The following is a 16744-nucleotide window of genomic DNA, read 5'->3' as shown; positions in this document are numbered from 1 at the left end:
TTGGTCCATTTATTACTCACATGTCCCTACTCTGGAGACATGTTTCTCTACTTATAGTGCAGACCATATAGACTTGGAAAGTTTTCTCAGTTCCTCAAAGAATACAGCCTAGTAGAAAAATCACAATGACACTACAGTATACTAAGTCTTTTATCTCATTTTGATATGGTGCAGTGATAAAATTCATACACTCAATTTTTTTTTCTTATTTATATATAGCCTATGCAATATTTTTTTGTTTTCTTTCAAGTTTTGTCACAGTTATTTCTGCATTTTGTATTTAAGAACTTTTTCCTTAAAAAATAGAAGTAATACCAGCATTTTCACAGCAGCAGTTGTAAAATGTTGTTTTACTCAATAACATTAAAAAAGTAAAAATCAATCTGGAATGTATTGTCTTCCTGTATTTCTGGCAGTCATTAAATAGCCTATATTTGGTAACCAGAAACATTTTGTCAGTACAAAACCACTGAAACATTTATCGTTAAACATGTTTTAAATCTTCATTATTTTACCTATTAATGTTCTGTGCATCGTAAAAATCAAATAACAGTCACTAAAGAGACATTGCGTCATAGTGTCTGCCCCCTTGTTTTTCTACCGTTAATTGGTCTACAAGAAGAGCCGCCATCTTTGTTTGGTTTAGAAGAGATTTGCAACTTGTCAACAGTTAAAAGTCTTCTTCATTGTGCACCAGAAAGTATATTTTTCGGTTAAACTGGGTAGAAGAATAGTTTTGGAAACCCGGAAATGTCCTCAAACTATTGGTAAGTGTTGTCCAACAACCTGTGTGGTTTTGTTGTGTATTCATTAAAGGCTAACCTAATTGTACAAAAATCGTCAGGGCTAATGATTTCCCAAGAAAAGTGCTGAAGTCTTAGCTGTGATATAAAAAAGTCCAGTGGACTCCACAAACCCAGCTGGCGATCATGGAGCATTTACTACCTAAAGAGACAAATATCTTTCTCTGGAGACTAAAACAAAGCTAAGAAGGGAGTCAATGTTGGGCTTTACATTCATGAGGTCGCCAGAAACACAGCTTTAGATGAATGCTAATGTTGCTAACGTTGTCTGCCATAACAACTGCAAGGTGATAATATGTCAGAGTTGTGTTTCAGTTTGTTTTGCACATCACCAGGGGGCCAAATGTGGAGTGACACTTAAGTTGAAAAGACCTTTTTCACTACAGACATTTTCGACTCGCCAACAAAGGTGTTTCTAGTAACATAATCAATTGGTGCATTGTAATAATTGCTGGAACTGAGTTGTCATTGGTGTTGCACCTTTGCTAGTCCTGCTAGTCTGTGTAAAGGGTTGTACAAAATGTTATGAATGTTCAAACAATTCAAAGGGGCATGACAATAAACATGGCATGGCATTTTCTGATGTAGCGGGATGGACCATACAGTGTGTGCGTATCACTATTCACTGCTTTTGTGGGCTCAGCTCTTGAGATGATTCACACAAGAGGGGGGACATCTTACTCTGTCAGATCAGACAGTAAATCACCATATCCATCTTTGTTTTACCACAAAACAATACAATTGCGACATTAACTTTTCATTGTGTGGAAACAGGAGGCGTGGCTGTAATCAGACTATTGCAGTCGTGGCTGTGCTTTGGTTTCTGTTAATGGAAATGAAAGTAATGGCTTACTATTTGATTTGAAAATGATAACTTAGTTTGGAGATATACGTTAAAAACATGATCTACACAGAAGAGTCATCCACTAAATCAGATCACACTGAATTGCTGCACTGCAATAATACCGTTTGGAGATTACAAATATAATGAGCCAGTATAACTTTGGATAAAAATAGGTTCATTTATTTACATAAAACATTTACAAAATACATGTTTTCATTGAAATGCAGTAATGTGTTATTGAAATGATGATTGTAAGAAAGACAGCAAACAGTAAGCCTTTGAGTGTGTTTTTCTGACATGAGGACACAATCATATCTGACCAGGTCTCACTGTTCTCAAATGTAGTAGGCACATTGAGTTAAGACCTATTTAGTATTTCACTTTCTCTTTTTCATCTTTTCTGTTTCAGCTCCTACAGGAATTCATCATCAGAGCACCTCAGGAGCATGTAAAGAAAACCCTACATATAAAAACAGATGTGAACAGGTAAAACACAGCAGGTAACAAAAATGTTTTGAGCAGCACACGTGCATTGTTAATTACATAAAGTTAAGACTGTCTAAACTTGTGTTATAATGTTTGATTGCATTGTAAAGAGTGATGCCCTTTGTTCCTCCTTAAGGCAGTGAACTGTGTTGAATTCATTCACTATGTTTACATGCACATTAGCACCTAATTACTCTGAATAGCCACATTAAGGTAATAGTAAAGCAGTTTTCCCACATGTGCCTTATGAATGCACTGTATGAAACTGGACTGTGCACTTTACATGATTAGGTAAAGTTAGCAAATTATTAATATGCATGTAAACATATACACATACGGTAGAAGCCTACTCAAGGCATTTAATGTTTAGTGTGTCTGGGTTATTTCCATACAAATGTATTATGTAGCTTACATAAAAACTTCTATAAAATGATCTATCCAAAATATTCACTGAAGCCAGTATCAAAACTTATAGCATTAATATTCACATTATCTAAAGACCATGAAAAATTTGTTCGATGTAGAAGTACTCATTGGATGTTTACCTATCTACCGTCCTGAGTCATGGTCAGCAGTAAACTAATTCATATAACAGTCAAGGTCATGTGCCATGGTGCTGTTTTAAGTGCATAATATTGTTGCATATCATTCCCCTTACATTGTCCACTCAGAGCCACGTCAAGTGGGCTCCTAGTGCTCGCCCTCCTCCCGCTGAGAACAGCTCCTGTGTGTCCACAGCCACAGAAAGGTCAAGTGTCTGTAACATATGTCTGAGTCTGACGACAGACACTGCTCTCATCTCTGTCCATGAAAAGAGCCCACCGTCTCAAGACTCGAACTCGCTGTCACTGCTGACGGAGATCTCTGGAGTGGAGGCTCCTGTTCCTCTGCGCTCGGTCTCTGTGCTACAGTCGCTGGCCTCTGGGCTGCCTAGGTGGCGAGGGGAGTTAGGCAGCAAGTGGGGGTGATGGTGGCGCTCCTGAAGGGACCCATCAGGGGAGCTTTCAGGGGGCAGGAGGGAAGGATCCTGCTGCAGTCTGAGTGGAAGGGACAGGTGAGAGAGGTCAGAGTGAGGTCCCAGATTGGAATCTTTGTTAACACTACATGTGGCAGAGCTGCTCTTAAGACAGAGATTATCTCTTTGCTTTAGTCAAGCCCTGGAGGGCAGAGCTAAAAACAGTTTTTCTTCTCAGAAGATGTTTGTACAACGCAAACTGTATGTAGGCATAATATTTTTTAGTAATAATCATCATCATCTGATGTAATTTTTTGACATACCTGTTCTTTGCGGATGCGGCACGGTCTCTTTGGCGGCGATTCTTGAACCAGTTGCCGACCTGTGTGGGCGTGAGTCCAGTGGCCTGGGCCAAATGCCGTTTCCTGGACGGGTTGGGGTAGGGATCTTGGAGGTACCACTCTCTCAGCAAACTGCGAGTTCTTTCCTGGAGAGGACAGAAGAAATATTTGTCTTATTTAGACCTCCATGCATAGCTCTGTGTGTCTCATATATTATGTCAGCTCTTTCTTTCTGTCAATGCTGCACTTTGTAGCGATACCATATGGTGGTTTACCACAATAATGTGGTTCGTATTGCTTTGATATCATCCTATTAAACCACAATAATCGTATCACTCTCATATGATGCTCAGTATAATCTTGTTAGATTAGATTTATAAACAGATGATTAAAATCTATATTGTAAGTATAGCCTACATAAAAATGTATATCCACTAAATTGGATCATGGTAAGGGGCTTAATAGGCGGCTGCAGAGGATGTCCCTTCTGAGGTTTGGAATTAGAAGATTAAGTATGACCAGTACTTCACGCTGCCACAAGAGGGAGATCACACTAACACACACCCAAGAGGCAAAGTTCATGCTTGCTTGCTCTCTCACCATGCGCTATCTTGAACCCTGTAAGCAGCTCTTTTTCTCCCTTATGAATATTAACAGCGAGTAGTGTTATCATAACTTTAAGTTACAAAGTCTGCTTCCACAGTTACACCACCAACAGTCTCATGACACTGAAACATGCATGTTTTGTAAACACAATGATACTCAAGGTGCTCTGCACATCAGGGCATTACAGGTCATTATTTTGTGACAGGAAGAATATTTTTGTAAAAAAGGCGTTTAAACAGGAGAAGCCTTTCTGTAACTGACTGCATCATATAACAGTCGTCCAGCTAAATAAAAGTCAGCAGGTAGATGGAAGGAATGTCCCCAGGGTAGCAGATATATGGCTGATTCAGACTCCTGCAGGTCTGTGCTCATAGCCACTTAAAGTATTTGAAAGTAATAGCTGCTAGTTAAAGATAAAATGAAACTAATGAATCCTGTGGGGAAATCTTCCCTTTGCAGCTGCAGACAGTAAATGTTAGAGCAAAGAACAGAATGTGAATAAGAAGAGAAAATTAATGCCAGTGTCAATTTTAACACAATATTAGAGATAAATGAATAAATAACAGCTGTGTGACATAGCTGCATTCATATGTAAAGTTATTTAAAACTTGCAAACATGAGCTATAAGACAAATATGAGAGTGACAACAAAAATCAAGAAAATTAACATGATGCATCTCAGTTTGTCTGACATTGTTTTACAGAATGTAAGAGCATCAATAATCTGGTCAGAAAATAGCATCCGGACTTGTAGGAGATCTCTGATCTTGCATCAGGACACCAGGCCTAAAGTAGTTTAGTAGGCTTCACAGCAGAAGGCAGAGGGATAACCACGGCTCTAACCATGATCATCTTAAGAGCTCAAAGACCAGGCGGCTTGATATAGCAGAGTTAAAACAGCATCTGTACAAGAGAGAAACTGATGGTCAAGTTTCCAATGTTAAGATGTGATTTCATATCATCTCAGGACGTGTTATAATGTCATGCCATTAGACGATTCTGGTCTTATCTGATATTCTACGTTTAACCCAAAGACGAGGGAACACGTGGGTTTTACACACTACATCACTCTGTCACCAGCAGCCATGTGGCTCAAATTAAATCATTATCAGGTTATTTACCTTAAAGCAGTGCGTCTTCTGCTCGCCGTCCCAGATGGTGCGGGGCAGAGGGAACTTCTTGCGGATTCGGTACTTCTCCACCGGGCCCAGCGGCCGCCCACGGAGCCTCTCTGCCTCTCGATAGTGCGCGTCCAGCCACAGGTCTTGGAGTTTGGCGTGCGACTCGCGCGTAAACCGGTGGCTCTGGAGGATTTGGTAAAGAGCCTCAAAATTTCCCCCGTGGAAGGCGACCAGCGCTCTCGCCCGCATCACGGACTCGTGTCGGTTCAGTGCTTCCCCGGCGGAGCCAGGGACAGCGGCGGGCAGGGACCAGAGGAACCGGCCGAGGCGCTCGATGTCCCCGGTCTCCTCCAAGTTCTCGCAGACCCGAGCGACCTGGTCCGGTGTGAACATCGGCAGTGGGAACATCTCGCCTTGCTGCGTCTCAGTAGCTCACCGAGGAAGTTGTGAAATGTTCACAGGGCGCATGAAATGATATATCCAGCCGTGCGTAAAAGTCCGTGCGCTCGCTGCTTCTTTTTTTGAGATGACAGCAAGTTCATCGATACTTGCAGCATCTATCTGCTGCCTCTCTTATGTAACTGAGTCTTTCCTGGTATTGGGCAAATGTTCCAGAGTGGCCGATTCGCCAGAGTACAGATGAATAAAGAAAGAGGACAGGGAGTCAACCTGTATTTATAGCTAGATTCAATTAGCATCTCTGTAGTTGTTTTGAGAAGGATTATACGTCCTGGCCATTAGCCTCTTAGTGGGGGGTTGTGTGTACAGAGGTGACTGGCTGATCAGCTTGTTTGGCTTAGCCTCAGGATATATTGACTGCCAGGATAACTGCAGTGAGCAAACAACGGAGGATAGGTTATTTAATAGGTCGGATCTGATAGAGATGGAGCCCTGAGCAATGGATGGGTTCACAGCAGAAATGAATGCAGGTTTTAGACAGCAAGCAAAACATAAGAGGCAAAATGCAAAGAAATGAAGCTTTCTGGTGTCGCCTTTGTCACTTTATGACTGAGTGAAAACTTGAAAACCATAGTGACTAAGAATTATTTCTTGGATGGCACAATTAATTGCCACTGGTCATGAAAACCTGTATCACATGTGTCTTGACATTTGGCCGTGAGGACATGTCTGGCCACAAAGCTGTAGAGATCTCTGACCAGCTAATACCCATGTAATTAAAACAGACATGGTCACACCTAAAGGCTACCCTCTGCGACCTTTTGCCAGGCCACGAGACATGATGAAAACGCCCCTAGACATCGATGTGCGGTGCAACTCCAGGACACGGAGTTAATGACCGCTGCCCGGTTCAATCCTTCTGATCTTAGTAGCCCATTAATCAGTCTTAGGGCAGTTTTCTTATTAATCAGGTTAAGGACCCTGTAAGCATCTGTCAACTATAACGCAAACATGTTACATTTGATTTGCACATAATAGCCTCGAGGAAAAGTAGTATAAGTGTCACTTTAGCATCAAGAGAACAAAGCCAGAATAAAGAATGAAAAGTTATAGATTTTACATTTACAATAAACACATCTGAAGGCAGACATGGATTAGTCCCTGGAGTGAATATTTAGGCTTTTCACAAAGGTTGCAGTCAGGTGAAGGATCATCTGGTTTAAAATAAGGTGAAGGGGTGTAAAATCCCATCGACAAATCTGTCTAGAATACAGATATCAGCCCGCCAGACGCTGAAGCCTCATCAGTGAACATCTGGAGTCCCAACTTGTGTGTGCCAATAATTATGGATATATATTATATATAATATTTTGGATTTTTGTAAGTAGACAACAGTTAGTTATCATGGTGTCAGGTTTCCTTTTACAGTTTTGTGTTGGGGAGATTTATATTAATCCCCAAATTATCAATAATCGCTCCAACAAAAACAACTGTGAACAAAAGATTCAGATATACACATGAAACAATTACACTGTCAGATTAAGTGAAAATGAACTGATTGCATATGAAGCTGATAAAATATCTCAATTATTTGGAAAAAAATTTGATCTAAAATTTACCCACAAACCACTTGTACTTAGGATACAAACTAACATTATGTAGACTGATGATTTTTTCAGAATGACTGTACACCATTCAAAATGGCTCCTTTCAAATTAGTGTCATTATCTAAGCAATAAATCCTTTTTGTTTTTAAAAAAACTAAGTTACACCACAAACAGTTAGACACTTGTTTACAACATTTTAATTATGATTGTGGCTTCATTAGATTGCTGTTTGTGTAATAATCAGTTTTAACACTAACACAGTGGTGGCAAGAAATGTTAAGATTTGCAAGTAAGAAAATGAAAAGTTATCATTTAAAAGTTGATTGAAAAGAAACATTTAAATGTTACATGCTTACACTTTTTTATAAAGGTAATCAGTCATTGAGTAATCATGTAATTTATAAGATATTCTCACATTTGAGGAACCAGAAAAATATTGACTAGATTTCTTGAATCTAGTTAGTTTTGTGTCAGATAACCAGTTGACTAATCCTTTCAGTACCAGTCATGGAGGAAGCTGTTAAATTTCTGCTCCTGCGATGCTGTGCGGTAGAGTTTAGGGTATAGAAAGCGTATAGAATTACTGTATAAGCAGTGGGCAACCATTTGATACGTGTTAGATCCTAAATCTAGATTAAAATACCAGGTGGGATTGGTAGGCTAATGGAAAGGGGGGTATGTGTGATTATGTGTGTGTGTTGGCACAGAAGGGGAGAAATGACCTCAGTGAAGATCATGCTCACAGTTAATCTAACCCCTCCAAGTTTCAGACACTTTGCGCCACTGACCGCCACCACTACACACACACACACACACACACACACACACACACACTTACTTACCTTCATTACAAGAAATCCGCTGGCCCAATCTGTTTAACACTTTGAAGGCAGACTGAACCAAAATCTGCTTAAGTGCTCCCAAGCCGTTGCAGAACAGATGATGTGCTTGTAGAAGGGTGGAGGGTCCGGGGGGTTGATTATATATCTTTGTAAAATAGAAGAGCTTGACATCACCGATAATGCTATTGTAAGGATTTACTGCCCTTAAGACAATTACCATTGATAATTTACCCCCCACTTTTGAGATATGTGTAAATCATGTTGGCCTTGGCCAGATTTTCTGTCAGCATAGCAACACCTTTCACTACTACGTTAACAATTCCCAGTACCATCTCCAACTCTCTGGCTGGCTTCTTTTCTTTTTAATTGACACTAAAAATGTTCACTGCTCCACTTTCAGAGGAGTATTACAGACCAAACAGACAAACAGAGATTTATTTGGGTCATGTGTGCACCAAACTATCAGGTGAGAGGAATTGTACAGCAGCTCTCTTAAAGGGAATCACTCAGGACTATCAACTTTATCTCTACATATAGTAGTTGTTAGGTAAACACTTCATTAGCAGCAGCAATGTGTTTCTCTGAACTCCTGTCAAACACAAGCCATGAACAGCCAAAAAATGGTAATTTTCAAAGTCAGTGTACAGCAATGGTTGAATGTAACCTGGTTGGCTGGAGCATTTGTGTGTGGAGTTAACATAAATTTCTTGTTGATGTGAAGGTGTTTGTCTGTCTTTTTCTGTGTCCTAATTCAGGTGGGGGATCGTCCAAATGACCTGGGACACTGGACCTTAAGGCTAAACTGTGCCTGTGCTTCTTCCCTGAATGCCAAATGACAAAAATAACTTGTACACGGAGGTGGTTCTACCCAACTTTTAAAGGTAAAAAAAATCCTCATGTTTACCACCAGGAAGTCACCCTCGGATGATTGACCTATAAAAAAAACTACCATGTTACCCAAGTTAACAGCTTACCCTGTAGAGTTTTTGAATACTGGTGCTATGGATCAGTTTTCAATAAGTGGGTCCCCTTTTTCTCTTTTTTTTGTATCGTGCACAAGAGTCCTCTCAATTCAGGAAAAAGAAAATGGAATTTCTTTGTTGGAGCTTGTTTGACTGGGGGCAAGCCTTGTTGGCCCATTACAACATATCTGGTCTTTGAATCCAGACTTCAGGTGATCCAGTCCCGAAATTGGGACAGCTAATCAACCCTATGATACACTCACAATCTGTCTAGGGTGTTCCCCGTCGCACACCCAATGCACACTGGCGTACGTTTTACCCTTACCTCCAGATTCAGTATAAAGCAATGTTAATTATAAAGAGTGATGTCTGTCCTATTTGAACTCACCAGGTTTTGTAGGAACACATCCCGTGTTCAGTAGATATAAAGCTGTAGTTTTTGTATTTGTATTTTTTGCTTGGTCAGTGTATTGTGGTTTAATTCAAGAACAAACTGGAGAACAGCGGTCGACTGATTTGGTATCTTCAATGGCTGATGGCAATATTCAGAGAGCAGGGCGACTGATATTATGTTGTTGTTTTTATTCTTTGCAGCTGATAAAACACAAAAATTTAATAATAACAACAAATAAGACACAAAATTGATGAACTTAAATGAACACTTATTTAACACTTATGTATTATTCACTTGAACACAGAAAAACATTTCAAACTAAAAGATGTGCATTGCCTGTTGCATTCTACTTATTATTTTTTAAAAAGCCTGTAATTAATTAAAAAAAGTAAACTCTCTAATACAAAAAGACTTTTACTGAAATGTCGGATGTATGTATCTGCAGACATTTTTTGTTTATCAGCGTCGAGAGCATGATGCCTGATATCACCCCGATTAATCAGCCGACCAATTAATCAGTCTATCACTACTGGAGAACATGTTAAACTCGTCAGCAACTACAACACACACACACGCACGCACGCACGCACGCACGCACGCACGCACGCACGCACGCACGCACGCACGCACGCACGCACGCACGCACGCACGCACGCACGCACGCACGCACGCACGCACGCACGCACGCACGCACGCACGCACGCACGCACGCACACACACACACACACACACACACACACACACAAAATGTTGGAACCCCACTTGACATAATTAATTAGTGGCTTAAACAGAAGCCTCCTGCTTAAAAAATGACCTGTTGATTTTGCCAGCAGCCAAAGCGGGGGGCACATGCATCTGTGTGTGTGTGTGTGTGTGTGGAACGGGGGAGTATTACCATGCTGTATAAATCCACACCAAGCACAATTAACAAGCAATTGGGAGGAGAAGTAATTAGTATTATCTGCTTATCACCGTCAACCCCTATTCTAAGGAAAATGGGTTAAAAAACTCACAATGACACATGCACACACACACTAATTCCCTCCAGGCAAATGTGTAGGAGCTAATTGCAACCTAATTTGCAACTCAATAGCAGTATCCTCTCAGACAGGGCTATCCCCCTGCATCCTCCCCTCCCCTCGTCCCCAGCATACTGTGTGTTAGCTTTACCTCTCAGCCCATGCTGATAGCACTCACCAAACAAACGATGTCCATCGCTGTGGGGTGAAAAGAGGAAAGAGAGGAAGATCTCTTGATTCAATAGACACAGGTGATATAAAGTAAATGTGGACTGTGATTTCACCAAATACTAATGGAGGGGGGGCCTCGTTAGAAGTTTAAAAGTTTACATCTATAGTTGAGTTTTAATGGAGAGATTTATAATTTATATAAAGTAAAAATATAAAAAAGGTAAATAGATATATAAAGAAATATTTGATATTCATTGGACAAATGTGAATATTTGATAAGCATTTTCGGCTGTGGTATATGAGTCTCCTGTCTTGGAAACACTTTCAGGGACTTGGGTTCTTTAAAAGCTTGTGAGACTTATACCTAATAAATATATATTAGTTTTGCCATACTGTAAGATCAAGGGGTGCAAGTAACGATTATTTTCATCACCTAATAATCTTCAGATTATTCTCTCAATTAACCATTACATTATGGTCTAAAATGTCAGAAGAAAATAGTGAAAAAAGCATCAAAATTTTCCAAAATTCCTTATCCTTCCACAACCACAGTAGAAACACTGGTTGTTGACTAAAAAGTGTGTTTCTTATAAACTATACTGGGGTTTTCTTCTCAAGACTACATAGACCTTGACCCCAGGAGAACATTTGCCCAGATTTCCAGATTTCTTTAATAAAACCTTAGATATTAAAAGAGAACTTGTTTTATTAGGAAACTCAAAAGGAGATGCTTAAAAGTCAGTGATCTGGCAGCATGTGAGTAAATGTTCAAACATAGTGCTGTGTCACTGTGCCCGGTTTCTTAACATTAAAGTATTTCCAGGGGGAATCCCTTCTACTTGAATTAATACGTGAGTCAGAGCAACAGGCTTCTTTACACTTCAAGGTGTGAAGTGAAAAGCTGTCTGGAGATTATTTGTGTAATGAGATGTTCTTTCCAGGTATCGTTCGCTGATGGATTGGGTCATTGTTCCCTCCCGTGTAATGAACCACCCCCAGACAGTATCATGTTTGCTGTTTGAGGGATCAGCTTACCACAAGCTCACGGTTAGCTGGCAAACTCTAATTTAAGCCTTTGAAAAATAGCCCAGGCAAATCACTGCTTGCACTGGATTATTTGTTTTCTTGTTTTGCTGATTGTGGGCACAGAGCTTTGAATACTGAGAAGTGACTGTCTGGGTGACACAGCAAGTGATGTAACAGGCTGAGTTTCAGACTGTTTGGACTCTTGACTGTTGAAGTTTTTTTTAAGTCCCTATTTTCGTTGTGAACTGTTTTAATAATCAGCCCCAAGTGACTGACTGAGTGAATTTTTAAGTAGTTTAAAGTAAACATCAAGCTGACACACTGTACTGGATAAAAAGATTAGATTATTTAAATTAGTTTTTTGTAGGATTCAGTAGCCATCACCTCCTTTAATGTTTCCAGTATATGATAAATAAACCAAACACTTTCTCAGGCCATTGTATAACCACAAATAATGATTATTTTGGATTAATTATACAGAAAGTTTAATTTAGTGTAGTCTTTCCTAAAGCACTGCCAAGAGGATTTGATTTACTTACATTAAACAACATACTGTAACTACAGAAGCTTGTATGTACAGTAGAAAGCTCTGGCTACAAACTATGTATGAAAAAAGTAAAATATACAAGTAATGTTGTGAAGTGTTGTGATAAAAGAGAATTCACAGGCCTTAATTTGAGATGGTTCAGTAAGAGAAACGGTAGACAAAATTGTTTCACTTAAATATTGGTTAATTTTTATATCAAAACCTCTGTCTTGCTTTGTCAGAAGAAACCCTCCTCTTCCTCTGCTTCCCGCCATCATCATATGTAACAGGTGTTGCTGGAGTTGTTTAGGAATCCTGAGGGATTTAAGGTGGGACTTATTCTTACCTAATACTATAATGCTCATTAATTCCTGCTTTGGTGACTTACCTCCCCCTGATCCTCTCTGGTCGGCCCGGCCCAGCCCAGCCCGTCCTCGCCCTCTGTGTCTGCTGATGCTGTCAGGGCCTCGGCAGAAAGACTGCTCAGCTGTCAGGCGGAAAGAAGCATCGGAAGGGTCATTTGTCTTTCAGCGGGGTAATCATGGGGAAAGGCGGGAACATGGTATTGTAAAATAGGGGTACATAGCTGCATGGGCTTGTGACAGTTATATTCGAGAGGTGATAATTCACTTGTCTAACAAGTGTCTAACAAGTGTGTGCAGAGATTTTGAGCATATTTTGCCCAAAACAACAGTTTCCTTAGACAGGTGAAAAAATGATAAAGTAAATTTACTAGAGGCAATAAGTCCCTCACCTGGAAATCCTGGGTTCAGACCTCATGACCACAAGCGTTCACCAGCATGACACACTTTGTCCTGGTCTTTTGTTCTGTGCCTGAACTTGCACTCTCTCATCATATTGTAAACTGAGTCAATATTAGTATAGTAAACACACAAATACAGTTGTGCCAGTCAATTTGTTTTCATGGGCCATAATTCTTTCTGAAAAAATGAAGGCTCTCAAAAAAATGTTCTTATGGTCAACAAGTAAAACTAACTACATTAAATGTAGCTGAAACTGTGTATCCGCAATGATAAACACATATGATTAGACAGTCAGCTAATTTCCAATAACAATTGGTTTTGGACAAAAATGTCTGAAAATATGGGGGATGGACAAATGGACCTGTCAACACGTGTCAGCCCTGAGCTGATCCAACTAATGGGCAGATCATCTTTCACAATAACCAAAACATGAACACACTGTGGTCAGGCAGCTGGACATGAGATGCATGACTGCACTCGGTGATACTAATATTTGTTGTTCATTGGGTATGATCTGAAATATTTCACACAACCTATTTTATTTTATTTTTTTGCCAAACCTCTTCAGTCTGTCTATCCTCACACTTAACAAGATTAAGTAATTTGGCATGCTGAATGCTGTTCTCATGCTGATGCTCACACACTGAAATGATGCCTTTAATTAGTTACAATTTCCTCGGTATTGTCAATGCCTGACAGTTGTTTTCTCTTCTTAGTGTTTTCTATAATAATGCCCAACAGTGCTCTCTCAGACATCTCACATTTGGACCAATTCTTGTGTTTTTTAAGTGTACGTAAGATGCTGGTAAACATTTTAGTTACAGGTAGACTGAACAAGCAAAGCATTTGCATAGAATTGAGGTTTGTCTAATGCTAATGAAACATTTTTTACATACAGGATACTGTAATACAAAGCAAGGCAAATCTACCAGAGCATTACGTAGGTTTATTGCTCCTGTCAATATAAGGAATCTGTTTATACTGATTATTGCAGGACTGTGAACGGGACTGTACAGCTTCCGCTCTGCTTTAGACAATAAAACTCCCCTTCTACCAAATGTAATACAACCTAGTTACTGCATGATTTCCACTTCATTAGATGTTGTAACAAAGTTCAGGACAGAGGAGGGAACTGTTAGAAAACAGTTTCTTCATTGCAGTATGTCACATTTATGCGCCAAAATATGGTGTTTAAAAAATCTCACTTTCAACAAACAAGAAAATGTGAATGTTGTAATTCACATTAGAAATTAGCATCACATACCTGTGCTATGCCGGCTAAGTCCACTATCAACTTAATGTTTAGTCAGTTGTCCCAGTAATTGTAATAATGTCACTGGCGTTGCTGACATTTAAAAATAGTGAAAACAAATACAGTCACCCTCACTATGGGCTTATATTGATTTTGTTTAAAGTCGTGTTGTGAGATCCTTTGGTACAGTAGCTGACAGCTCAACTAAAGTTTAATCTGTCATATAAATCCCACTTAATCTCCCGTACTACAACTGCTTTATTAAGTATGTTAACTACAGTAAGTGTTCGGCCAGGTTTGTTGATACAAAAACAGTTGCTTCTTCCAGCAAACTCAATAACTTTAATCTTTTTTACTACTTTTGAAAGACTTTAAATTACTACACGAAGTAAGGACAATCATCGTTTTCTATTGCAGCAATTGTAAGGCATGATAAATCCGTCTGGTAATCTTTGCGACATTGTTGGCATACACCCAGTTTGTGTTGTGCAAACATTGGGGTAATTGTATCATAGCTTCCATCATCTGTTAGTGAATTATTGTGATAAATGAGCCTTGTATTGGGGAATCGATCGAAGCAGAATTAACTCACTGTGGCCAGGGTGGCCAGTGTGTGTGTGGGTGTGTGTGTGTGGTTGAGAACATATGTTTCAGAGTTTCACTTCGTAGTACGTACTGTTTAAGTACAGTATGTATTTTTGAGTTTCCTTCAGTACAGCATGACATGGCTAATATGTAGGTATAATGACTTTTACTGATTACTCACCTGTGTGTGTATATTTTTGTCTACTTGTGTATGTCTTTTGTGTCTTTTCCCGCTGGGTTCATGTGACAGCAGGGGTGGGAGGCTAAGAGGCGTTAGTTTGGTGAGAAGGATTACCTATATCTGTTAGGCCTCCTTTTCTTTCCCCCGGGCAGTGTCACGTCTCATTACTTCTGTCCTTTAGCAGGATACATTTAAACTGAAGGCAGCCTGGGCGTCCAGGAACACCAGGTTTAGAGGCTGAGTGATATGCGTGCCCTTTGCTTGAGAGGCTTTTTCCAGTAAGCAGACAGGTAAACTTCTCCCAAAGCTGGCATTGATGGCAGCTAAGCCTTCACTTGTTTAAGTGAAACGGATGCCTACATCACAGAGAGAGACATGCTCAGCGGTTGGTTACAATCTGTTGTTGTCTGTTGACTGTCTCAACAAAAAAGACTTGTTCATGTTCCTGGGTGACACATCTGCATGTAATTAACATACAAATTAGCACACAACACATACAGTATATGACGGGGGGAGGTTATACAGGAAGAAAGCAAGGTGGACTGTGTGACTACAAGAGAGCAGATAAAAGCAGTAATAGAACATTTATGCAAAACGATTAGTTTACGAATAATTTAGCTGATTGACAAAATTAACTGGCAACAATTTTGATAATAATAGTCGTTTAAGTCAATATTAAAGGTGCTGTATGTACGTTTTTGATAACATTACCATGAACAGCTGTTTATTTACCAGTCTTGAAGAAATGTGAAATTGTGACAGGCATTTTTTTTTTTTTTTATTCCTTTTTACTGTTTTGTGACATTCTTAGATCAATTAATCCAGAAAATGATCGGCAGATTAGTTGTAAACAAGCATTACTTGCAGTGCTGTAACATTTTAAAATGTTTGGGTTTTAGCGAGTTGGTCGGACAAAATAAACAAAACGTCACCTTCAGATCTAAGAAATTTGTCATCAAATATGTAATTTTTTTTATATACTTTCTATAGAGCAAATAATTTATTGATTAATCTAAAAATAAACAAGTCATTAACCGCTCATGAAGATAATCATTAGCATACAGCCTTAGATTTTTCATAATTTGCCAACCTGTCCTAACAGAAGACCTCAGTCAAGCTCGTGACAAAATTCAGTTCAGCCTACATGGATGGATACGCATTACCTCAGAGATAAGCTGAAAAATGTCAGTTTTCGACATAGTTAAAAAAAATTAACTGTCTAACCCTCTTGGTGCTTGTTAAATTTTCGTCTGGGCCCATTCAAGCCTATTTTTATTTTATGGCGACAGACATTTGTTGCAGAACTGCTGACGAAAGTATTTTCCACACTGAAGATACAGTTCCAGAGTGGAAAATATGCAGTGTAAGAGTAATCTATTTCTGTCAGTTTTCTGTACCAATATATTTTAAAGTCCCCCCCCCAAGGCACTCAAGTTAATAAATCATTTATTCAATGAATGTAAAGATCTCCTCAACCACTTGGCCTAATCACTTGTAAATCCTTCCAGTCAAGTGGCTCATTAGAAGAAATCACTGATGTTAAGCTGAGTGGCATAAACATCCTCTATAGTCCTTTCCTCTTCAAACTGTTGTTAAACATGTTGCAGTGGACAAACAAACAATTCATTTGTACCCACATTTCATTTTGCGAATTCCTTCCATGAGTATGGGTCATTTACTCCTTTATTTCTCACCCATTCATTGACCTTTACAGAAGGGTCTGTATGTCTCCAACGCCTGTATGTTGACCCCTTGCTCTCATTGCCCTCACCCTTTCCTCCCCCTTCTCTCGATGAACCCCCCACCGCCTGCTCATCTCGCCCTCCAGCTGGTTCCTTCCACCATCCAGAAGCCATGGAGC

The 16744-nt window shown here is 39.6% G+C and overlaps 1 protein-coding gene across 1 annotated transcript; it reads right to left on the bottom strand.

The window, feature by feature from the left end:
* Nucleotides 1-1829: 1829 nt before the first annotated feature.
* On the bottom strand, nt 1830-5563 carry LOC111235645 (homeobox protein SIX6-like). Its single transcript, XM_022764164.1, has 3 exons — nt 5156-5563; nt 3412-3575; nt 1830-3170 (listed from the first exon to the last, which is right to left on the bottom strand). The coding sequence occupies exons 1-3, from the start codon at nt 5561-5563 to the stop codon at nt 2960-2962; spliced, it is 783 nt and encodes a 260-aa protein (XP_022619885.1). The 3' UTR covers nt 1830-2959.
* Between the last annotated feature and the right edge of the window lie 11181 nt (nt 5564-16744).

The sequence above is a fragment of the Seriola dumerili genome, unplaced genomic scaffold (assembly GCF_002260705.1).
Source record: "Seriola dumerili isolate Sdu_G_001 unplaced genomic scaffold, Sdu_1.0 BDQW01000531.1, whole genome shotgun sequence".
In the NCBI taxonomy this organism is placed as follows: domain Eukaryota; kingdom Metazoa; phylum Chordata; class Actinopteri; order Carangiformes; family Carangidae; genus Seriola; species Seriola dumerili.
This window is presented reverse-complemented; position numbering and strand designations above follow the sequence as displayed.